Below are 23,286 nucleotides of genomic sequence, written 5' to 3'. Positions count from 1 at the left end.
CGGTCCAGAAGGCGCTTTCGCTTCCTCCTTTGGTCGACTTGTCGACTTGGCTCGGGTTGTTGATGTCGATCTCGCCGCGGTTGTCTTCTTGCTTTCGGCGACTTTCTTGTTGACCTCATCTTTCGCACTTTTGGACGGAGTGCTGGAAGGAGAACTTTTGTTTCTCATTCTTGATGCCTTGATGATGCCATTCATCTTGGTGTCGATGGACTTCTTCGGTGTTGTAGGACTGCTCTTGTCCGAATCTTTTTCTTTCGCATCCTTGACATCAGCTGTTTTCTTCTTGGTAATTTTCGAGTCCACTCTCGCCTTCACTTCTTTCTTGACCGTCTTCCTCGGCTTCTCCTTCTCTTCCTTCTTCGATTCGTTCTCCTCATTGCATATCTCTTTGGTGATCTCCGGTTTCAGTATGTTCTCTTTGGTCAAGTCTTCTATCAGTTTGTTCGTCTTGGTTACCAGGTCGTCTCCAGGTTTGTCGGATTTGGTCATGGTTCGCGTCTTAGAGCTGGATCTGTTACTCACTACAGTTGTGTTGAGTGACTTCGACGTGCAGACAGGGTATTTGAGGAACTCAAGGTGCTTGATCTTCTCCAATCCTTCGAATATCTTATACTGAGGAGCCGATCCTGGGAATAGGAGTCGTGTGATAGTCTCGTTTGGATTTGCAGGTTGCCAAACAAGAAGAGCACAAATGGACACCAAGTTCTGGATGTACTCCTTGTCCAGTTTAGCCAGGTTCCACTCCCCCTCTCCCTCCCCACCCGCATGTATCTCCACGGAGATTTGCTTCTCATGATGGGCGGATAGGACTGCCTTGACCTCCGCCTCGTGGAAGATGGAGATTAGACTGGAGAGCGTGAAGATGCCATCCTGGAAAGAAAATACATGTAAAAATGTATAAAGTATTACTTTATTTAGACATTTTAGACTGTCAGCTTAAAACAAATTGTTCCACTAGCAGTAGACTATGTCGACGAGAACTATCACACCCTTAGGACATACCTGAAGGACCCAAGATCCGTTCCCAGTGAACGTATAGCCCGCGTACACAATATGTTTGTGTTGCGTGTGACTCCCCAATAGGTTCCGTACACACTGCGCGACTGTCGACAATTGAGGATGAATCAGGATCTCTGTCACCAAGTGGTCGCTGGCATGCTGAATCAGTCTTTCTCCTGCGAATAGAATAGAATAGTATAGAATATAAGAATCTAGAATAGAATAGAATTAGGACCAGTAGAATATGAAAGAATAGAATAGCAGTAGAATATTACGCGTATTTTTCTTGTGGAATCTGAGAACTGATTTCCCCTTTCCTGAAGCTCTTTTCCCCTGTTTTAAAGAAAAAGACAAAAGTTGGTCTAACCAGGAAAAAACTTGGTAGCGGTAAACTATTCGAAATCCAAGGTGGGTCTTTTCAACCCTAAAATAAATTAGGGTTGGCATTCGGACTCTAGAAGGGTTCTGGATGGGGAACGTCGTCTTCTTGTTGAACGCTGAAAAGAGTTTGGTATCGTTGGAGTGCCATTTCATCAGGAACTCCTTCACTTCTCTGCTATCCCGGGCGGGGCTGATCACATACATGTCTAGCTTCCCGTAGCCTACTTTGTGGTAGAGGTTGATCGGTTCCATATTGGCGTCCCGATAACAGGGTTGCGGCTTCAAGTTGATGGCCTTGAGGTTGGAAATCATCTCTTGGCCTTCCATGAGGACGTCTATGAGGAGAGAGTCCTTGTCGGTGTCTGGTGAGGCGAGATGTTTTCTATCCTGGAAAGCGTAAGAAAAAGAGAATTGGTATATTTGTGAAGGTCCATTGTGGAATTAGGACAAGAAAAAAGTGAACTATAAGCTGTTATTTTTCAGCTGTTATTTTATTTTAATGAGTAGGTACAAAAAAAGCTAAGGCTTCTACTTATGTGGGGTTTTTCTTGCTTTCGGCGACTTTCTTGTTGACCTCATCTTTCGCACTTTTGGACGGAGTGCTGGAAGGAGAACTTTTGTTTCTCATTCTTGATGCCTTGATGATGCCATTCATCTTGGTGTCGATGGACTTCTTCGGTGTTGTAGGACTGCTCTTGTCCGAATCTTTTTCTTTCGCATCCTTGACATCAGCTGTTTTCTTTTTGGTAATTTTCGAGTCCACTCTCGCCTTCACTTCTTTCTTGACCGTCTTTCTCGGCTTCTCCTTCTCTTCCTTCTTCGACTCGTTCTCCTCATTGCATATCTCTTTGGTGATCTCCGGTTTCAGTATGTTCTCTTTGGTCAGCGTACACAATATGTTTGTGTTGCGTGTGACTCCCCAATAGGTTCCGTACACACTGCGCGACTGTCGACAATTGAGGATGAATCAGGATTTCCGTCACCAAGTGGTCGCTGGCATGCTGAATCAGTCTTTCTCCTGTGAATAGAATAAAATATATAAGAAACTAGAATAGAATAGAATTAGGACCAGTAGAATATGAAAGAATAGAATAGCAGTAGAATATTACGCGTACCTATTTTTCTTGTGGAATCTGAGAACTGATTTCCCCTTTCCTAAAGCTCTTTTCCCCTGTTTTAAAGAAAAAGACAAAAGTTGGTCTAAACAGGAAAAAACTAGGTGGCGTGGGTTGGCATTTGGACTCTAGAAGGAAGCTGAACTTTGAACTTTAAGCACCAAACGGGAAGGGGAGGGTGCTCATTGCAAACCCTAGAAACTAGAAATTATTACGGACATTACATGAGTAGGTATCTATGATTAAAGTCTTTGAAATTGACGGAAAATTCTGAGTCCAGGAAAAGAAGGAACGGGATTGAAGTTTTTGATGAGGGATTTATCAATATCTAAAGAAACTTTATCTTCAGTTGCCTTCACTGGAGAGGCTTTAGACGAATCTACCGGTTCTGATGTTTTAGTAGTTGTTTCACTAGACGTAATTTTAGACCTAATAGGGCATTGTGGAATTAGGACAAGAAAAAAGTGAACTATAAGCTGTTATTTTTCAGCTGTTATTTTATTTTAATGAGTAGGCACAAAAAAAAAGCTAAGGCTTCTACTTATTTGGGGCGAGCTCAGGAAACAAACCGACCTCAATAATTTCAGCCTTATTTTTGGTCCTCCCATTCACCCTTGGTGGACTATTGGAAAGGGAACATCTGATGACTTTCGCCTTACTATGGTTCCGCTGTCTTACCGACCCAATCACCTAGACTCTAGAGGTTCCCAGATCTGTGAAGCTTAGCACACTTATGGGACCTTTGGTCCCTACACCAAAGGCCAGCCACTCATTATCAGGTAGACATGACAGGTACATCTGGTCAGGTCGGCCTGTCAGATCTACCTGATACCTGATGAGCACACACACTATCAGGTAGACCTGAAAAGGTCCGCCTGTCAGGTCTACCTGACAGTGAGTGGCTGTCCTCAGCCTCTAGGTGTCCTTTTTTACCTGTAGGTTACAAAGGCCAGCCACTCATTATCAGGTAGACATGACAGGTACATCTAATAAGGTCCACCTGTCAGGTCTACCTGATACCTCTCTCTGTAGCAAATACTTTGCAAGTTTACTGTTGCTGAAATCATTCAGAGTATTTTTTGGGGTACGGCCTGCCTGATACCTGATAGTGAGTGGCTGTCCTAAGCCTCTAGGTGATCTTTACCTGTAGGTTGCAAAAGAAGTGTCCCACTTGCGGATGAATGTTGGACTGCTTCTTTCGACGCACGACGTTGGCCAGGGAGCAGACGTTGGTCTTGTTGATCCGCGTCATGAGCATCGCGTCGACACGGTCCAGATGTCGTATGAAGTCCCAGAAGCACGCCTTGCGTCCGAATCCGCCGTCGATGAGCATGTTGAAGCCGTTGATACCTTCGACGGCAAAGAAAAAGAAGAGGAAATTAGGACTGTGCCCTATTCTTTCTTGGAATGGCTGGCTTTCGCCTATCACGTCTTCCTTCTCTACCTTTGACGGGGAAGAAGGAACGTAAATTAGGACTTTATACTAAAATGACTACTTGGTCTGTGGCGTATCATACATATCTCTAGTAGCGCTGTCAAACTTCCTTCACTTGGCGGGGCGGAGCGCTACGATGCGGTGCTCCTTAATAGATATCTAAGGATCGGAACGGCTGGCGTTCTCCTATCACGTCTTCCTTTTCTGCTTTCGGGACTATAAGACTGCTTCTTTCGACGCACGACGTTGGCCAGGGAGCAGACGTTGGTCTTGTTGATCCGCGTCATGAGCATCGCGTCGACACGGTCCAGATGTCGTATGAAGTCCCAGAAGCACGCCTTGCGTCCGAATCCGCCGTCGATGAGCATGTTGAAGCCGTTGATACCTTCGACGGCAAAGAAAAAGAAGAGGAAATTAGGACTGTACCCTATTCTTTCTTGGAATGGCTGGCTTTCGCCTATCACGTTTTCCTTCTCTACCTTTGACGGGGAAGAAGGAACGTAAATTAATACCTTCGACGGCAAAGAAAAAGAAGAGGAAATTAGGACTGTACCCTATTCTTTCTTGGAATGGCTGGCTTTCGCCTATCACGTCTTCTTTCTCTACCTTTGACGGGGAAGAAGGAACGTAAATTAGGACTTTATACTAAAATGGCTACTTGGTCTGTGGTGTATCATACATGTCTCTAGTAGCGCTGTCAAACTTCCTTCACTTGGCGGGGCGGAGCGCTACGGCTAACCATCTGTGAGTATCCGGATGGCTAACCATCTGTGAGTATCCGGATGGCTAACCATCTGTGAGTATCCGGATGGCTAAACATCTGTGAGTATCCGGATGGCTAACCATCTGTGAGTATCCGGATGGCTAACCATCTGTGAGTATCCGGATGGCTAACCATCTGTGAGTATCCGGATGGCTAACCATCTCGGCAATCGCGTGCTATTATCCTGGACCCCAGCACTGAGACTGGTTAGTGGTTAATGTGAGGGTACCCACTCTGTCGCCCAATGGAGGGTAAAACCTACGTTGAGGGTTGTCTGTTTGAATCTTCATTGTCTGTCCGTTTGCTAGAACGGTTAGTTCGATTTCAAAGAAGAAGAAGAAGAAGAAGAAGAAGAAGAAGAAGAAGAAGAAGAAGAAGAAGAAAAATGGTACGTACTGTACAATGTACTTGGTTTATTTACGGTAATACATATTTTCATTCTCTTTTCCCTAGATATGTCGTGTCTCCATCAACCCGTCCGCCAGTCACATTGCCGCCGACAGCGCCGCCGTCGGCGGCTTCCTTAACTACCTGAGCGACCTAGTCATCGTACAGACCGTAGAGGACATTTTGCCACCCACCCAGATTGTCGGCAATATTCGGTTCACTCATCCCACCCTGTATGTGTTTCCAGGCGGCCACGGAGATGCCGCCTTGTTCGGTGAGTAATTGGCGGCACTCCCTGACAGGGATGAACGAGCGAAGAGAGGTCTAAGTTTTACTTGGACGATTCCAGCCAGCCTAGTTAGCTTGGCGGGTAGCGCGTCTGCCTTGTAAGCGCTGGACCGCGGGTTCGATTTCTGCCCGGGGCGGATTTTATCCTGATGGAATAATGTTTGTGCTCAAACCGGCTGGCTTTCTCCTATCCTGTCTTCCTTTTCTCTCCGCTTTAGGGACGATAAGACCATAGCAGTTACAGTTCCCTCTGTCAAATCTCTTTTTTGGTTCGATTTCTGCCCGGGGCGGATTTTATCCTGATGGAATAATGTTTGTGCTCAAACCGGCTGGCTTTCTCCTATCCTGTCTTCCTTCTCTCTTCGATAAGACCATAGCAGTTACAGTTCCCTCTGTCAAATCTCTTTTTAAAAAAAGCTGTGTCTGCTTGTTTTGAGTAGACACAGTACCTGGATTACACGAGGTCAGTGCTTGATAGTGTGGGTGGGACAATGCCCTCATTAGTTCTCAGCAAAACTCTAATAACTTCTCATAAAATTTTATTCTGTGTCTTTGCTGGGTGGTGCTATAAGAAGGCACCACCCCCGCTATTGAGAGCTTTTAGTTTCGTAAAGAAGAACAAGATGAAAAAACTTTTGGCAAAAACAGACACACCACGAAGCCACCCCCGCTATTGAGAGCTTTTAGTTTCGTAAAGAAGAACAAGATGAAAAAACTTTTGGCAAAAACAGACACACCACGAAGAAAAAAAATAAAAAATCAATTTGCTAATTGGAAAAAAAATTCTGCTGGACGGGGTATCTACTAATTGATTGGATATATTTATTAGATACGTTTTTAAAGAAAGAACTGAAAAAAAAGACGATTGAAAACTTTATTTCTAACTTCTCCCACTCCGAACTAATTCCTAACAAAAGTTTTTCAACTAACTCTTTCCCTTTCCTAACTCTTAAAGCTCCTTTCACCCCAACTTAGTTAGCTTGGAGGGTAGTGCGTTTGTTTTGTAAGCCCTAGGTCACGGGTTCGATTACCGCCCAGGGCGAACTTTGTCCTAAACTGATAAGGTTTGTTCTTTTAACGACTGGTTTTCTCCGCATTTCACCACCCCCGCTATTGAGAGCTTTTAGTTTCGTAAAGAAGACCAAGATGAAAAAACTTTTGGCAAAAACAGACACACCACGAAGGAAAATAAAAAATCAATTTGCTAATTGGCAAAAAAAAAATCTGCTGGACGGGGTATCTACTAATTGATTGGATATATTTATTAGATACGTTTTAAAAGAAAGAACTGAAAAAAAAAAGACGATTGAAAACTTTATTTCTAACTTCTCCCACTCCGAACTAATTCGCTTGAAAAATTTCTAGGAACAAGCATACTTTTATTCGAAATGATACAAGTTTGGATTAATATGGGTAAAAAAATTAATTCGGTAAGAGTTTTGTATTATTTGTTAGGTTTATATTAGACATCCTATGTATTAACATTATTCTTACCGTTTCTATTATTACTGGATACATACTAGGTATTTTTTTTTCATGTGGTTAAACACTAACTTGCCTCATGAGCACAGCTGAAGTCGCGTCGTCTATATCCAATTTTGTGTTTTCAAAACCCTAATCTTATTGCCCTAATCTTGGGGTCGAGTGGATTGGAACACATCACAGGCCTTCAGGCACACTCCATTTGTCAAAAGGTCTAGGTTTTCCTTGCCCTTGGAATCAATTTATTTTTGATTCCACAAGTTATCTAGTTTAAACTTACAATAACACCACCATAACTACATACCGTTAACATCGTGACGGCTGACGCCTTCTCATTTCCAGGGAAACCCAAACGGCCCGACTCGCCCGGCAAGTACAAGCTGAAGGAGCTGGCCAAACGGCCGCCCACGGGGGCCGTGTATGTGGACCTGGCCTACATCCCCCATCACGGCCACACGAGCTACACGAACGCCGAATTTTTCAAGAAGATCCGAGCCCGCCACTACGTGTTCAGCGGGATCGAGCCCAGCAAGAATGTGTTCAACGCCCTGCTTGAAGCGAAACAAACCTGGGAGGACAAGGACTTGGGTGAGTCTACAGTAGAATAGAATGGAAATACATATGAATAGAAATAAAAAAAGAAGCAGAAAAGGGGATGACGGGATTTTTTCCAAATGTTTCATCTCCATTTTTATTTTGTTGCAATGAAACAACTGACTCTAAACAGTGGTCTATGTCCTACCATATGCAACAAGATTGCGACCTCGACAGATGGCCGAGAAGAGACACACAATACTTCACATTTAGGTGTTGGGTCAATATGAGAATATCAGAGAGTGGCCCGTTAAAAATGTTGAAATATTTGCGATCGAAAATCGAGTATTTACGATCGAAAATTTGTCTATGGTAAGCATCGAACCGAGGACCTTCTGCATGGCAAGCAAGAGCATTCCTACTGGACTAACCGTGATCTATGATTAACACTATTAAAATTTACCCTGTAAGATCATACACGGTGAATTTCGATCTCAAATAATGTTAATTTTATTTTTGAAGAGAACATAACATTTTACAAGTTGCAAAATCTGTTGTAAGACTGACTCAATAGACCGATATTTGGCCATATTCAATTGGAAATCATATTGGACGATCTGGCTAGAACTCATGCACATCAGAATACCCTACATACCCTTTTGATTTACCCATTTTTTGGTTAGGCTGCGGGGCAAAGGGATTTTTCAGTCCTATCCCAGCAGGATAAACAAGGTATACCTATTCTATTCTAGATTAGGCTGTTAATTTTGATGAGAAAAGATTGGCGTGGGTACTTTAAGTATCTACAAAAAATTTACTGTAAGTATAACGACTGAAATCAAATCAAATGAATAACGAACGAAAACTGGAGACTACAAACTAAAATGTACCAGAAATCGACACTGAATTTTAAATTCACAACTAGTGAATTGGACCATGATTATAGTTATGTATGTTGAATGTGGATTTGTTTAAGCTTTGCTAATCATTTTGCTTTAAACACATTTTTGTTCAGTTTAATCCTGTTGATTTAGAAAAAGCTGATTTCTTCACTAAAAGCTTAAATCCAAAACTTTCACTTTTTTTCCTTTAAAGCGCTTTAACACTATTTTGCTTTAATTAAAAATCGAATCTGTACCCACCTGAATGAAAGTCTCTTGTATGGATACAATGGGAGAAAATCCAGCACACAGAGTTGTGATCAAGTAGCTCTCCAATCCCACTGTACTGAAATAGTTGCCCTTCTGTAAGAGGAACATAAAATGGATAAAATATTAATATTAATAATTTAACCAACCTCAGTGGTGCAGTGGTTAACGCGTTGGACTTTGGATCTGGAGGTTGGTGGTTCGAGTCCAAAAAAAGTCATAATATTCATATAGTTGTAATGATTGGGGAACGATATTTGTGACAAGCATTTAAGTATGCTGAACACAATTAAAAATTCCTTCCTTTAATAATTTATGTAGACCAAAAGTGATCTTAAGCTTCAGGCTGTTCAAACTTGGCAGAATGATTTGATAATTTATGTAGATCAAAAGTGCCAGCGGGCCGGGTCTCGAGAAATGTACGTTTTTTTTGTTTGTTTGTTTTTTTTTTAAGAGGTTTGACAGAGGGAACTGTAACAGCTATGATGGTCTTATCGTTCCGAAATTGAAGAGAGAAGGAAGACAGGATAGGAGAAAGCCAGCCGTTCCGAGAACGAACGTTATCCCATCAGGATAAAATCCGCCCCGGGCGGGAATCGAACCCGGGCCTAGCGCTTACAAGGCAGACGCACTACCAACCAAGCTAACTAGGCTGGCAATGTACGGTTTGATCGTTAGTTAAGACTATAAACAGCTCAAAATGAGTTCGCACGCCTCAGGAATTTCGATTTCGGGCCAAGTTCCTCAAACTAGACGGAATGATTTGATAATACATATATTATGTAGATCAAAAGTGGTCGTTGGTTTAAAAGGAACGGAAAAACTTCCTTCCCCTCCTAAATCTCCTGTGGAGAAATCAAAGGAAGATGCAAAACCAAGTACTCCACCTAAATCCCCGACCGTGAAAACCGAAGAAAAGCTCGGAAGCCCGCCCAAGACACCAACTGAAAAATCTTCAGGGGTCGAAAAATCACGGAAAAACTTCCTTCCCCTCCTAAATCTCCTGTGGAGAAATCAAAGGAAGATGCAAAACCAAGTACTCCACCTAAATCACCGACCGTGAAAACCGAAGAAAAGCTCGGAAGCCCGCCCAGGACACCAACTGAAAAATCTTCAGTGGTCGAAAAATTGTCTTCTCCCCCGAAATCACCAACCATCAAATCGAAGGAAGAACAGCCACCTAAATCACCGACAGAAAAATCGAAAGATGTTACAAGTTCTCCAAAGACGCTAGGGCTCTTTTTTTTTCTTTTGAGTTCCACAATTTTACTGAACTACTTTATAGTAATGTAAACTGAACTGTATGGTAAACCTAGCTTACAATTACCCTCCATGAAATTTTTTGACACTTTGTTTTTACCTTAATTATTAAGCGAGTTTTATGCTAGGTACTTTATAATCTAGGCACTAGACATTATTGTTGGCTATTTTTTCTCTATATTTTAGGCGTTTGTTCGAGTTCTACTATTTATTTAATTTTAATTATTCACCCAGTATATTACAAACGGAAAAGTCTTCTCCGCCAAAATCGCCAGTCGATAAATCCAAGGACACAGAACCACCCAAGTCACCCGCAAATAAATCAGAAGAAAAAACTGTGACCCCTCCGAAGTCACCAGTCGAAAAATCCACGACAGAAGCGGTTTCTCCCCAAAAATCTTCAACGGATAAAGCTAGTGAAGGGGAACATTCCTCTCCAAGAAAGTCACTTGTTGACGAGACCGAAGGGAAACAACCAAGTCCTTCCAAGACTCCGGCTGAAAAACCTTCAGAGACAGAAATGGTGTCCAGTCCACTAAAATCACCAGCGGATAAATCTAAAGAACTGGAGAAACATGAGACTCCTCCAAAGTCACCAGTAGAAAAACCCAAAGAAAAACTTGCAACTCCTCCAAAGACACCCACTGAAAAATCTTCAGAGGTCTCACTTGAAAAATCCAAGGACATAGAAAAACTTCAAACATCTGCAGGATCTACGGAAAAATCAGAAGCAAAGGATACATTTTCTACCTCTCCTAAGACAGCTCCTGACGCAACAAAGGAGGCTGAAAAACTCAAGACCCCACCAAAATCACCTGAAGCTACCTCAACAAAAGATAAACTCGTTACACCACCAAATACTCCAGTGGAAAAGTCCTTAAAGGTAGACACACCTCCTAAGACACCTACAGATAAATCCAGAAGCAAAGGATACATTTTCTACCTCTCCTAAGACAGCTCCTGACGCAACAAAGGAGGCTGAAAAACTCAAGACCCCACCAAAATCTCCTGAAGCTACCTCAACAAAAGATAAACTCGTTACACCACCAAATACTCCAGTGGAAAAGTCCTTGAAGGTAGACACACCTCCTAAGACACCTACAGATAAATCCATTGAAGTTGACAAACTTGATTCTCCTCCCAAGTCACCCAAGGAAAAATCAAAAGAAGCAGAGTCTCCTACGAAATCTTCAAAAGATACAATACTACCCTCCTCATCAGCTAGAAATATAGAAACTAGCATAACGAACGGTGCAGAGAAAATAATAGATGGAGAAGTGCATTCTAAGGTAGACTCGACACCAAAGTCATCCACAGAACCCAAAGAATCTGAAACAAAACATTCCACACCTGACACTGTCCAAGACACTGGTAAACAAAATGGAAGTGTCGCCTCATTTGCTAACATTGGTGAACATAAGGTAATGGAAAGTAATGGCGAGAAACCTTATGTTCACCAATGTTAGCAGATGAGGCGACACTTCCATTTTGTTTACCAGTGTCTTGGACTTCAGGTGTGGAATGTTTTGTTTCAGATTCTTTGGGTTCTGTGGATGACTTTGGTGTCGAGTCTACCTTAGAATGCACATCTCCATCTATTATTTTCTCTGCACCGTTCGTTATGCTAGTTTCTATATTTCTAGCTGATGAGGAGAGTAGTACCACACCTGAAGTCCAAGACACTGGTAAACAAAATGGAAGTGTCGCCTCATCTGCTAACATTGGTGAACATAAGGTGACGGATAGTGAGGGCGAGAAAACTAAATTAGAAAAGAAAGACGAAGATAGTTCTGGTAAAATATCGAATGTGTTTACTAGTATTACAAATGGCATAAGTTCTTCCGTTGCTGAGCCACACCTGAAGTCCAAGACACTGGTAAACAAAATGGAAGTGTCGCCTCATCTGCTAACATTGGTGAACATAAGGTGACGGATAGTGATGGCGAGAAAACTAAATTAGAAAAGAAAGAAGAAGATAGTTCTGGTAAAATATCGAATGTGTTTACTAGTATTACAAATGGCATAAGTTCTTCCGTTGCTGAAGTCATTCAAAGCGTAGAGGATATCTCCACTAAAATTATAGAAGACGTAGAGCACGTTACAGGCTTGGAACTTGACATATCAAAGACAAAAGAAAGTAACGATCTACCTACCGAAAAGACTGATAGAGATACGAATGGAGGGATGTCCACGAGTAAAGATAATTTTAATACGAAGACTGATCAAAAGACTGAAGTAGAAAATAAGGCTGTTGATAAATCTTCCACTAATGAATCGCAAAGTACTTCCGACAATGTAGAACTAGAACACCATAAAACAGATATAGCTAAGGAAAATTTACAAATAGATAATAGAAAGGATTCGAAGTCTTCTCCAACCATTTCAATAAATGGATCACCCGAGAAAAAAGAACATAGCCTTGTGCTGAGAGAACAGAGTTTAGAAAAAACTTTGAGTAAGGAAAATTTACAAATAGATAATAGAAAGGATTCGAAGTCTTCTCCAACCATTTCAATAAATGGATCACCCGAGAAAAAAGAACATAACCTTGTGCTGAGAGAACAGAGTTTAGAAAAAACTTTGAGCGGACAGTGACTTCGAAAGAAGAATCAAACATTGCAGATGAGGTAAAGGAAAAATTAGAGGAGGTTAAAAAATCGGAAGAACTTGTTGAAGCCAAAAACACTGCGGTTGTCGAGGAACCCATCTACGGGAATCTAAAACCGGACCATGCTGAATATGTAACGGTCAATCGAAGGGACAGTGACTTCGAAAGAAGAATCAAACATTGCAGATGAGGTAAAGGAAAAATTAGAGGAGGTTAAAAAATCGGAAGAAATTGTTGAGGCCAAAAACACTGCGGTTGTCGGACAGTGACTTCGAAAGAAGAATCAAACATTGCAGATGAGGTAAAGGAAAAATTAGAGGAGGTTAAAAAATCGGAAGAACTTGTTGAGGCCAAAAACACTGCGGTTGTTGAGGAACCTATCTACGGGAATCTAAAACCGGACCATGCTGAATATGTAACGGTTACTCCAGACTCGACTGATTCACCAAAGAAAACTGATGTGTCTGGTACTGAAGATAACAAAACAGCCGACAAAGATCATACTAAAGATGATTTGGAGGCCACCAAAGAAACCTCAAAAGAAGAGGGAAAAATTGCTGAAGAAAAATCTGAGACGTGTATTAAACAAGAAACTAATGAACTTTTAGCTGAAAAATCAACTGTTTCTCTAAAAGATGAAATTGAGAGTGTAACAACAGCAGATACAACTTCTGGCACGAATGATGAAGTACCTACCGCATTGTCAGCACCAACAAACGACACTGATGAAAAATCTCAAGGCAAAGATCAGAAAATTACGGAAAATAAAACTTTGAAGTACCTACCGCATTGTCAGCACCAACAAACGACACTGATGAAAAATCTCAAGGCAAAGATCAGAAAATTACGGAAAATAAAACTAAAGAAAATACCGGCTCTCCCAAAGAGAAAACAGACGGACAAGAAAATTTACAAGAAGGTAAAGTGATTGAAAGTACTGCTGAAGATATCGATGACAAAAAAGAATCCAAAGAAAGCGCAACAGACGGACAAGAAAATTTACAAGAAGGTAAAGTGATTGAAAGTACTGCTGAAGATATCAATGACAAAAAAGAATCCAAAGAAAGCGCGGTTTCTAAATCACCTGTAGGGAGCTCGATTCCTTCTCCAACAAAAGGTGACTCTAAGGAGGTAATAGATGAAAATGACATTACCAAGTCTTCTACTGCTGATACTGACGGTGTGCAAGAAAAAAGAGATTCAATTGCTGACCAAAAAAATGACACTGTAACTTTGTCGGAGGAATCAAAACCACTTGACGGTGAAAAATCCATTTCAGCGGATAAAGCAGACACTACAATTGAAGACAAAGATGGCGTTGAACAAAAAAGTACCGACAAGAAAGATAGTGTGGTTGCTCCCGGTGATGAAAAAAGTAATGACAAAACGGAAAATATAAAGGAAGAAGATGACGCTGACAAGACAAAGAAAGAACCTTTAGATCCGAAATCTTCCAAACCAGAAATTTCCGAATCGGAAGAAAAAGTAGACTTAGACCCTACAAGATATGGATCCGAAGGAAAACCTGAACCAGAGGCAAAAGATACAGCAAAAGAGCTACACGAAGACAACAAAGTTGATGCCAAACAAGACGGGAAGCCAGATGAAGACAACAAAGGTGATGCCAAACAAGACAAGAAAACGGAATCTTCGACAAAATTAGCTGAAGACAAAATTGAAGATCATGGAACGCCTCCGAAATCACCAAGTGACATATTGGATTCAAGGAAAACTTCAACCGAATCTTTAGGGAAGAGCACCACTGAGTCAATACTATCCGCAGATCAACCAGAAGAGCTGGATAAAGAAGTAACAGTATCACAGGACCGTAAGTTATCTAAAGATGAACTCATCATCGCAGAAGTTTCGAAGAGCGAGGTCAAATCTGACGTAGAGTCGACTTTGCCAAAAGAAAATCTGGAGAAGATTTCGACGGATAATGGCCCAAGCGAAACTAAAATTACGTCTAGTGTAACAACTACTAAAACATCAGAACCGGTAGATTCGTCTAAAGCCTCGCCAGTGAAGGCAACTGAAGATAAAGTTTCTTCAGATATTGAGAGTAAAAAAGAAAGTGACGTCTAGTGAAACAACTACTAAAACATCAGAACCGGTAGATTCGTCTAAAGCCTCTCCAGTGAAGGCAACTGAAGATAAAGTTTCTTTAGATATTGAGAGTAAAAAAGAAAGTAAACCTTCAGAGGATCCAAAATCAACTGAATCCAAATTCGAAGAGCCTCCAGTTTTAGAAAAAGTAGACAAGATGGCCACTCAAGAAGTTCCTACGAAGTCTCCTACAAAGAAATCTTTGGAAACGGACAAACTTGAAACCCCTCCAAAGTCACCGAAAGGCACCGATAGTAGTTCACCAGCAAAGTCACCAGATGCAGGAAAAGGGCCTTCTCCTCCTAAATCCCCTACGCAGAAGACAGAGGAAAAGGATGACATTCCACCCCCACTCGAGTCTACTGCAGAAAAATCTACAAAAGACGATAAACAGTCAAGTCCTCCTAAAACTCCAAAAGATTCATCTGGGAAAAGCTCACCTTCCAAGTCTGGGAAAAGCTCACCCCTAAAGGAATCAACTCAAGTTGACAAAGTGCTTTCAGAAGTAGAAAAACAGTCTTCAAAAGAAATCGAAGACAGCAAGACACATTCCGAAATAACTGCAGATAAAGAAAAACCTACGCCTCCAAAATCGCCCACAGAAAAGTCGACGACCCAAGAAAAACTTGCCTCTCCACCAAAGTCTGGGAAAAGCTCACCTTCCAAGTCTGGGAAAAGCTCACCCCTAAAGGAATCAACTCAAGTTGACAAAGTGCTTTCAGAAGTAGAAACACAGTCTTCAAAAGAAATCGAGGACAGCAAGACACATTCCGAAATAACTGCAGATAAAGAAAAACCTCAACCTCCAAAATCGCCCACAGAAAAGTCGACGACCCAAGAAAAACTTGCCTCTCCACCAAAGTCACCCCAAAAATCTACACCGACAGAAAAATCAATCACCCCTCCAAAAACACCGACAGAGAAATTGTCAGCTGATATTTTGCCTTCACCACCTAAGTCACCAGCGGAAAAATCCAAGGGAGAAAGTCTTCCGTCAAAATCACCTGAAGAAAAATCCAAGGAGAAAGCTGCCACACCTCCAAAGTCACCCACAGAAACAGATAGACTTCCTTCGCCCTCTAAATTGCCAGCAGAAATATCCAAGGAAAAAGAGGAAAAAGAGATCTCTTCAACATCATCTTTGCCAAACGAAAAAACACCTCCCAAGTCACCAACGGCAAAATCAGATATACCACCTCAACCAGAGGTTACCCAAGATGAAAAACCGTCAACCCCTCCCAAATCACCAACGGGAAAATCTTCCAACATACTACCTCAACCAACGGAAACAGAGAAACCATCTCAACCAATAGTCCTAGGAGAAGCCGAGGAAGACGGTCAAGAAAGAAGTGAAGGCGAGAGTGGACTCGAAAATTACCAAGAAGAAAACAGCTGATGTCAAGGAAGCGAAAGAAAAAGATTCAGACAAGAGCAGTCCTACAACACCGAAGAAGTCCATCGACACCAAGATGAATGGCATCATCAAGGCATCCTCAAGGATGCGAAAGAAAAAGATTCGGACAAGAGCAGTCCTACAACACCGAAGAAGTCCATCGACACCAAGATGAATGGCATCATCAAAGCGTCCAGAATGAGAAACAAAAGTTCTCCTTCAAGCACTCCGTCCAAAAGTGCGAAAGATGAGGTCAACAAGAAAGTCGCCGAAAGCAAGAAAACAACTGCGGCGAGATCGACATCAACAACCCGAGCCAAGTCGACAAGTCGACCAAAGGAGGAAGCGAAAGCGCCTTCTGGACCGAAGAAAGTGGTGCGAAGACCTGTTGATGGCAAGAAAGATGATAAGAAGTCCAACATGAAGTTGGAAAACATCAAGAATGAAAACATTGTGACCACAGATTCTTCTACGGTTTCCACGCCTTCAACAGCAGATAATGGTGAGTTACCTATGACAGTTGTCGGTTAGTTTAGATTAGTATTTCTTTAAAAGTTTGGGTATTTCCAGTCCAACATGAAGTTGGAAAACATCAAGAATGAAAACATTGTGACCACAGATTCTTCTACGGTTTCCACGCCTTCAACAGCAGATAACGGTGAGTTACCTATGACAGTTGTCGGTTAGTTTAGATTAGTATTTCTTTAAAAGTTTGGGTATTTCCATTTAAGATCCAACTATCACTTTCTTTATCAGACCGAAGATATTTGAGCAGGATTAGCCCATCTACACACGGAGCTACTGAAAAGAAACTGATTAGTATCACTTTCTTTATCAGACCGAAGATATTTGAGCAGGATTAGCCCATCTACACACGGAGCTACTGAAAAGAAACTGATTAGTAACTAGACTAGATAATACCTAACTCGAGTTACTAACTGGTTAGGTACTAATCAATTTCTTTTCAGTAGCTCCGTGTGTAGATAGTAGATGGGCTTATTATCTTCGAGATAAAGGATCTCACAAACTGACTTCTTTTCCCCCTCGCTTTTAGTAACTAGACTAGATAATACCTAACTCGAGTTACTAACTGGTTAGGTACTAATCAATTTCTTTTCAGTAGCTCCGTGTGTAGATAGTAGATGGGCTTATTATCTTCGAGATAAAGGATCTCACAAACTGACTTCTTTTCCCCCTCGCTTTTCAGCCCAAGAACTTAAGGAACACGTTGTATCCAAAGTCACCAAAGAAGTGTACAAAATCACAACCTCAATCCCGGACAAAGGTCAGGACACGGAAGAAGACGAGATAATGACCATCGAGAAAGTGGAAGGAGAAACAGAACCATCGGACGAAGTAGAAGAAGCCAAAGAAGAAGGAGAAGTCAAAGAGGAAGTAGAAGAATGTAAGGAAGAAGTGGAAGCCAAGGACGAAGCTGAAGAAGAAAAGGATGAGGCTGAAGAAGCAAAGGAAGAAGAAGGAGCTAAAGAGAAGGAAGAGGCAAAAGAGGAAGAAGGAGGCATCAAGGATGGAGAGGAGACAGTTGAAGAACAAAATCAAGATGTGGAAATAAAACCGGCCCTCAATTTGGACTTAAATTTGACCCAGGCTGCTCAGGACAAAGATGAAACTGCCGAGGCAAAAGATGACTTGAAAGATGATGCTGACGTAGTCAAAGAATCAACACCAAAGAAGAAGGATAAGACTTCTGGATCAGAGCTTTCTTCTGAGGACATCGGGAAGGGCGCTCAAAAAGATTCTGATGACAAAAAGGACGAGAAAATTATTTCCACAATAGAGTCAGGTAAATTTCAAATAGCTTTAGTAGGTTTTCAATAGAATAGAATAGAATATATCTCGTTTATCCTGCTCGAATGAGACAAGAGAATAAAGGCGACAGAGGGAAAGGAGACCAGAGACTTCAAGGGGATATTTTGAGTATAAAATTGTAAACTGACTTTTAAATTAATGTGTCAAGAGTATGCCTTTTGCACCTACTTCGTCACTGTCATTTTAACTATACCTTCATTTTTCTTTTTCCGGCCCTCAATTTGGACTTAAATTTGACCCAGGCTGCTCAGGACAAAGATGAAACTGCCGAGGCAAAAGATGACTTGAAAGATGATGTTGACGTAGTCAAAGAATCAACACCAAAGAAGAAGGATAAGACTTCTGGATCAGAGCTTTCTTCTGAGGACATCGGAAAGGGCGCTCAAAAAGATTCCGATGACAAAAAGGACGAGAAAATTATTTCCACAATAGAGTCAGGTAAATTTCAAATAGCTTTAGTAGGTTTTTAATAGAATAGAATAGAATAGCATAGAATACGTACATCTCGTTTATCCTGCTCGAATGAGACAAGAGACTAAAGGTGACAGAGGGAAAGGAGACCAGCGACTTCAAGGGAATATTTTGAGTATAAAATTGTAAACTGACATTTAAATTAATGTGTCAAGAGTATGCCTTTTGTACCTGTTTCGTCACTGTCATTTTAACTATACCTACATTTTTCTTTTTTTTTCTTATTTCAGGACAAACAACAACTGCACCCACCTTGCCAGAAGACGAACGAATACCATTGGACGAGATTAAAGAGGAAAAGGTCAACGTAGATGCCATCCCAGGAAAGAAGATCGACATCAAGAGAGAGGCGCACATCTCGAAAATACAAACGGGAATCGTAAAGACGCCCGATGAAGTTGCAGACCTTCCTGTTCACGAAGAAGTGGATGCGACAGACTATGAAGATATCGAAAAGAAAGACGAAGGGAGGCGCACATCTCGAAAATACAAACGGGAATCGTAAAGACGCCCGATGAAGTTGCAGACCTTCCTGTTCACGAAGAAGTGGATGCGACGGACTATGAAGATATCGAGAAGAAAGATGAAGGCATTGAAGAAATGGAAGAGGAAGAAGTGTTAGAAGAGCAAGAAGGAAGCGCTGATATCATGAAGGGTAGCATCTCCGTCATTACGACAACTCGGGAGAGTGACGACATTTTGAACGATGGAGATGACGGAGAAAAAATCACCGAGAAAACAGAAGACGAAGTGAAAATAACTGACGAAAAGGGGTCCGAAGATAGCAAAGAGGTTCTTGATAAATTGAGCAAAGAGAAGATCAACGAAGAGAAACTCAAGTCGGAAAAATCAGCTGATGAAGTCAAGGGAAAAGAAATGAAAGAAGAGAAAGTCGTCAGTGATGAGAAATTGGAAAAAGATATGATAAACATTGCTAAAATCGAAGGGACAGTGACTTCGAAAGAAGAATCAAACATTGCAGATGAGGTAAAGGAGAAATTGGAGGAGGTTAAAAAATCGGAAGAACTTGTTGAGCAGATAAATCCATTGAAGTTGACAAACTTGGTTCTCCTCCCAAGTCACCCAAGGAAAAATCAAAAGAAGCAGAGTCTCCTACGAAATCCTCAAAAGATACAACGTTACAGCAACAATAGAAAGTCCACCCGGACAAATGGACAAAAGTATTCCATCTGATGGAACTGATACCAAAGAAACTTCCTCCTCTGTTTCCAGTGAACAAACTAAACAAAAAAAAAAAAAAAAAAAAAACTAAACTAAACTATCAAGGAAAATCAAAATGGTTTTCCATCTCAAAATGGGATTTATTACTCATGGGTTCTTTTTAATCTCAAAAATTGATTAATAATTAGAATCAGTGGTTCATTGGACCTATGCCAAGATTACTTGACGGTTACTTTAAATTAATTTATAACTAAAATTTAATAAATTTAATTAAAATAGGATACCACCCGGACAAATGGACAAAAGTATTCCATCTGATGGAACTGATACCAAAGAAACTTCCTCCTCTGCTTCCAGTGAACAAACTAAACAGACATCACCAAGAAATAGGATAGTTTTCAGTTATCTCCTTTGTTACTTGCCCTTTCCTCGATTCCAATTTGATTACGAAAAACTAACAATTAGGTATGTTTAGTGAGATATTTTATTCATTTTACTGTACAGACAACTGGACGACCTTAAGCCGAAAAGAACTGAAGGCATTTTCCTTTATGGATGGTTCTTTTCTGCTTAATCCTGTCCAAATACGAATTGGTCAATTTGAAGCTGGGAAGAGAGTTTATCGTTTTATTTTCACAAGGGAAAAAGTGGTTGAATAAAAAAAGTCTACAATTTTGTGACTATAAAATAGTACATACAGTCCACTTCAACTGGGAAGTCCGATGACCTTTCCAACGGAAACAGAGAAACCATCTCAACCAATAGTCCCTCCACAAGATCAAAAACCTTCAACTCCTTCGCAGTCACCAACGAAAAAATTTAAAGAAAACCTCGACATATCCTCAGGCGAAGAAAAAGTAGTAGAAAAGATAGCGACTCCACCCAAATCACCAACAGAAAAGGTTTCAACAGAAAATTTGTCTTCTCCGTCAAAGTCAGTTGCAGAATCCAAGGAATCAGAGGACCTTGCGGCGCCTACTAAGACGGAAACCTTAAAAGGAACGGAAAAACTTCCTTCCCCTCCTAAATCTCCTGTGGAGAAATCAAAGGAAGATGCCAAACCAAGTACTCAACCTAAATCACCGACCGTGAAAACCGAAGAAAAGCTCGGAAGCCCGCCCAAGACACCAACTGAAAAATCTTCAGGGGTCGAAAAATTGTCTTCTCCCCCGAAATCACCAACCATCAAATCGAAGGAAGAACGGCCACCTAAATCACCGACAGAAAAATCGAAAGATGTTACAAGTTCTCCAAAGATATAAAAAAAGAAGCAGAAAAGGGGATGACGGGATTTTTTCCAAATGTTTCATCTCCATTTTTATTTTGTTGCAATGAAACAACTGACTATAAACAGTGGTCTATGTCCTACCATATGCAACAAGATTGCGACCTCGTCAGATGGCCGAGAAGAGACACACAATACTTCACATTTAGGTGTTGGGTCAACATGAGAATATCAGAGAGTGGCCCGTTGAAAATGTTGAAATATTTGCGATCGAAAATTTGTCTATGGTAAGCATCTAACCGTGGACCTATCAGAGAGTGGCCCGTTGAAAATGTTGAAATATTTGCGATCGAAAATTTGTCTATGGTAAGCATCGAACCGAGGACCTTCTGCATGGCAAGCAAGAGAATTCCTACTGGACTAACCGTGATCTATGATTAACACTATTAAAATTTACCCTTTTGATTTACCTTTTTTTTTGGTCAGGCTGCGGGCAAAGGGATTTTTCAGTCCTATCCCAGCAGGATAAACAAGGTATACCTATTCTATTCTATCGAAAATTTGTCTATGGTAAGCATCGAACCGAGGACCTTCTGCATGGCAAGCAAGAGCATTCCTACTGGACTAACCGTGATCTATGATAACACTATTAAAATTTACCCTTTTGATTTACCCATTTTTTGGTCAGGCTGCGGGCAAAGGGATTTTTCAGTCCTATCCCAGCAGGATAAACAAGGTATATCTATTCTATTCTATAAACAAGGTATATCTATTCTATTCTATTTTTAACAGTCTTCAAAAGAAATCGAAGACAGCAAGACACATTCCGAAATAACTGCAGATAAAGAAAAACCTACGCCTCCAAAATCGCCCACGGAAAAGTCGACGACCCAAGAAAAACTTGCCTCTCCACCAAAATCACCCCAAAAATCTACACCGACAGAAAAATCAATCACCCCTCCAAAAACACCCACAGAGAAATTGTCAGCTGATATTTTGCCTTCACCACCTAAGTCACCAGCGGAAAAATCCAAGGGAGAAAATCTTCCGTCTCCGTCAAAATCACCTGAAGAAAAATCCAAGGAGAAAGCTGCCACACCTCCAAAGTCACCCACAGAGAAACTCCAAGAAACAGATAAACTTCCTTCGCCCTCTAAATTGCCAGCAGAAATATCCAAGGAAAAAGACGAAAAAGAGATCTCTTCAACATCATCTTTGCCAAATGAAAAAACACCTCCTAAGTCACCAACGGCAAAATCCGATGTATCGCCTCAGCCAGAGGTTGCCCACGATGAAAAACCTGTAACCCCTCCCAAATCACCAACGGGAAAATCTTTCATCTTTCCCAAATGAAAAAACACCTCCTAAGTCACCAACGGCAAAATCCGATGTATCGCCTCAGCCAGAGGTTGCCCACGATGAAAAGCCTGTAACCCCTCCCAATTCACCAACGGGAAAATCTTCATCCAACATACTACCTCAACCAACGGAAACAGAGAAACCATCTCAACCAATAGTCCCTCCACAAGATCAAAAACCTTCAACTCCTTCATCTATTTTTCCCCCCACAGAAACAACCATCATACCGACCTACGACACGGAAACACTAGGCTACTGGGTGACGGAAAACGAGGAAACTCTCACCAAGTACAAGATCGATCTTTCGCCCTCCGCCAGTCGATGTACGATTAACCTACAAGATCACGAGACCAGCTGCTCCGCCTATAGGTTGGAATTTTAAATTCAAAATGGCGGCGATGAAAAACCGGTTCAAAATGGCGGCGATGGAAAAATCGGTTCAAAATGGCGGCGATGGAAAAATCGGTTCAAAATGGCGGAGAAAAAAGGAAAAAACGCTTCAAAATGGAGGATATAACCGGTTTAAAATGGCGGATAAGAATGAATATGAGCAAATAATGCTTAAATTTTGTGAAGGAACTTTAGATAGATTTTTTTTTTCCTCATCCAATTTCTTAAACTGTAGATAGACAAAATAAATTTGTCAACACTGGAGAACAAAACGGGTTAATTGGTTAATTCACTTAGAGCAATTCGCTCATTCGCTCACAACGGGTTAGTTATTAATTTTTGACTGGTTTTAATGTGTTTTAACTTTTAATGATGAATGGATGATTTATAACTAGAAGATTGAAACATTTCAAACTGCAGATAGCACATTGGAATAAAAAGATAAAAATCTCAAAGTAAAATTTACTGCCTTGGCAGATGTATATAAAAAAAAAAATGAAATAATGGACAAACATAAAGTGAGACAAGAAAACTTGATCATACAAACTCAACGAGAAGATTAAGGTCACAAAGATTAGAGATTTTGATGAGAAATGACATTTAAATTTTAATGAGAAATACCTATTTCTATATGGGTTACTTTTGTTCTTCAGTTTGACTGTACTATTAGAATTTTATACTCTGTTTTTGTTAAATTTTCATATATTATAGGTACCCTACTTTAGATATTTATTACTTAGGCGAAAGGAGTTTACTGGAAAAATAAATAAAAATAAATTATAAATCAACCCATAACTTTGACAAGTGAAATAACAGGACCGGCTGGTGAAAAGCTGAAAAAAGGATTCCTTTCTTTTCCTCTAACTACAAACATTTAGAAAATTATCTACAAACCATATAACTATATGGGGAAGTTGATTAAATGTAAAA

The 23,286-nt window shown here is 40.9% G+C and overlaps 5 protein-coding genes across 5 annotated transcripts in view; all 5 read left to right on the top strand.

The window, feature by feature from the left end:
- Positions 1 to 4,842: 4,842 nt before the first annotated feature.
- Positions 4,843 to 11,258, top strand: LOC113467622 (muscle M-line assembly protein unc-89-like). Its single transcript, XM_026823886.1, has 7 exons — positions 4,843 to 4,899; positions 5,147 to 5,354; positions 7,193 to 7,438; positions 9,327 to 9,493; positions 9,652 to 9,761; positions 10,033 to 10,533; positions 10,727 to 11,258. The coding sequence occupies exons 1-7, from the start codon at positions 4,843 to 4,845 to the stop codon at positions 11,256 to 11,258; spliced, it is 1,821 nt and encodes a 606-aa protein (XP_026679687.1).
- A 155-nt stretch (positions 11,259 to 11,413) lies between these two features.
- Positions 11,414 to 14,485, top strand: LOC103509596 (serine-aspartate repeat-containing protein F-like). The gene is made up of 6 exons (XM_026823885.1): positions 11,414 to 11,585; positions 11,645 to 12,087; positions 12,541 to 12,591; positions 12,702 to 13,173; positions 13,272 to 13,307; positions 13,398 to 14,485. Exons 1-6 carry the CDS (start codon positions 11,414 to 11,416, stop codon positions 14,483 to 14,485), a joined length of 2,262 nt encoding a protein of 753 aa, XP_026679686.1.
- Positions 14,486 to 16,007: 1,522 nt separating this feature from the next.
- On the top strand, positions 16,008 to 17,753 carry LOC103509595 (gelsolin-related protein of 125 kDa-like). Its single transcript, XM_026823878.1, has 3 exons — positions 16,008 to 16,319; positions 16,476 to 16,557; positions 17,107 to 17,753. The coding sequence occupies exons 1-3, from the start codon at positions 16,071 to 16,073 to the stop codon at positions 17,736 to 17,738; spliced, it is 963 nt and encodes a 320-aa protein (XP_026679679.1). The 5' UTR covers positions 16,008 to 16,070; the 3' UTR covers positions 17,739 to 17,753.
- Positions 17,754 to 17,773: 20 nt separating this feature from the next.
- LOC113467621 (microtubule-associated protein futsch-like) lies at positions 17,774 to 19,394 on the top strand. Its single transcript, XM_026823884.1, has 4 exons — positions 17,774 to 17,837; positions 17,880 to 18,167; positions 18,431 to 18,610; positions 18,733 to 19,394. The coding sequence occupies exons 1-4, from the start codon at positions 17,774 to 17,776 to the stop codon at positions 19,392 to 19,394; spliced, it is 1,194 nt and encodes a 397-aa protein (XP_026679685.1).
- Positions 19,395 to 19,674: 280 nt separating this feature from the next.
- LOC113467620 overlaps positions 19,675 to 23,286 on the top strand; it is an 8,549-nt gene continuing 4,937 nt past the window's right edge. The window contains exon 1 of the mRNA XM_026823882.1: positions 19,675 to 19,762. Coding sequence (XP_026679683.1) covers positions 19,678 to 19,762 — 85 coding nt within the window. The 5' untranslated portion in view covers positions 19,675 to 19,677. The remainder of the gene's footprint in view (positions 19,763 to 23,286) is intronic.

This window comes from Diaphorina citri, unplaced genomic scaffold (assembly GCF_000475195.1).
Source record: "Diaphorina citri unplaced genomic scaffold, Diaci psyllid genome assembly version 1.1 scaffold512, whole genome shotgun sequence".
Taxonomy (NCBI): domain Eukaryota; kingdom Metazoa; phylum Arthropoda; class Insecta; order Hemiptera; family Psyllidae; genus Diaphorina; species Diaphorina citri.
The sequence above is the reverse complement of the archived record's forward strand: the minus strand, read 5'-3'. Positions and strand labels throughout refer to the sequence as shown.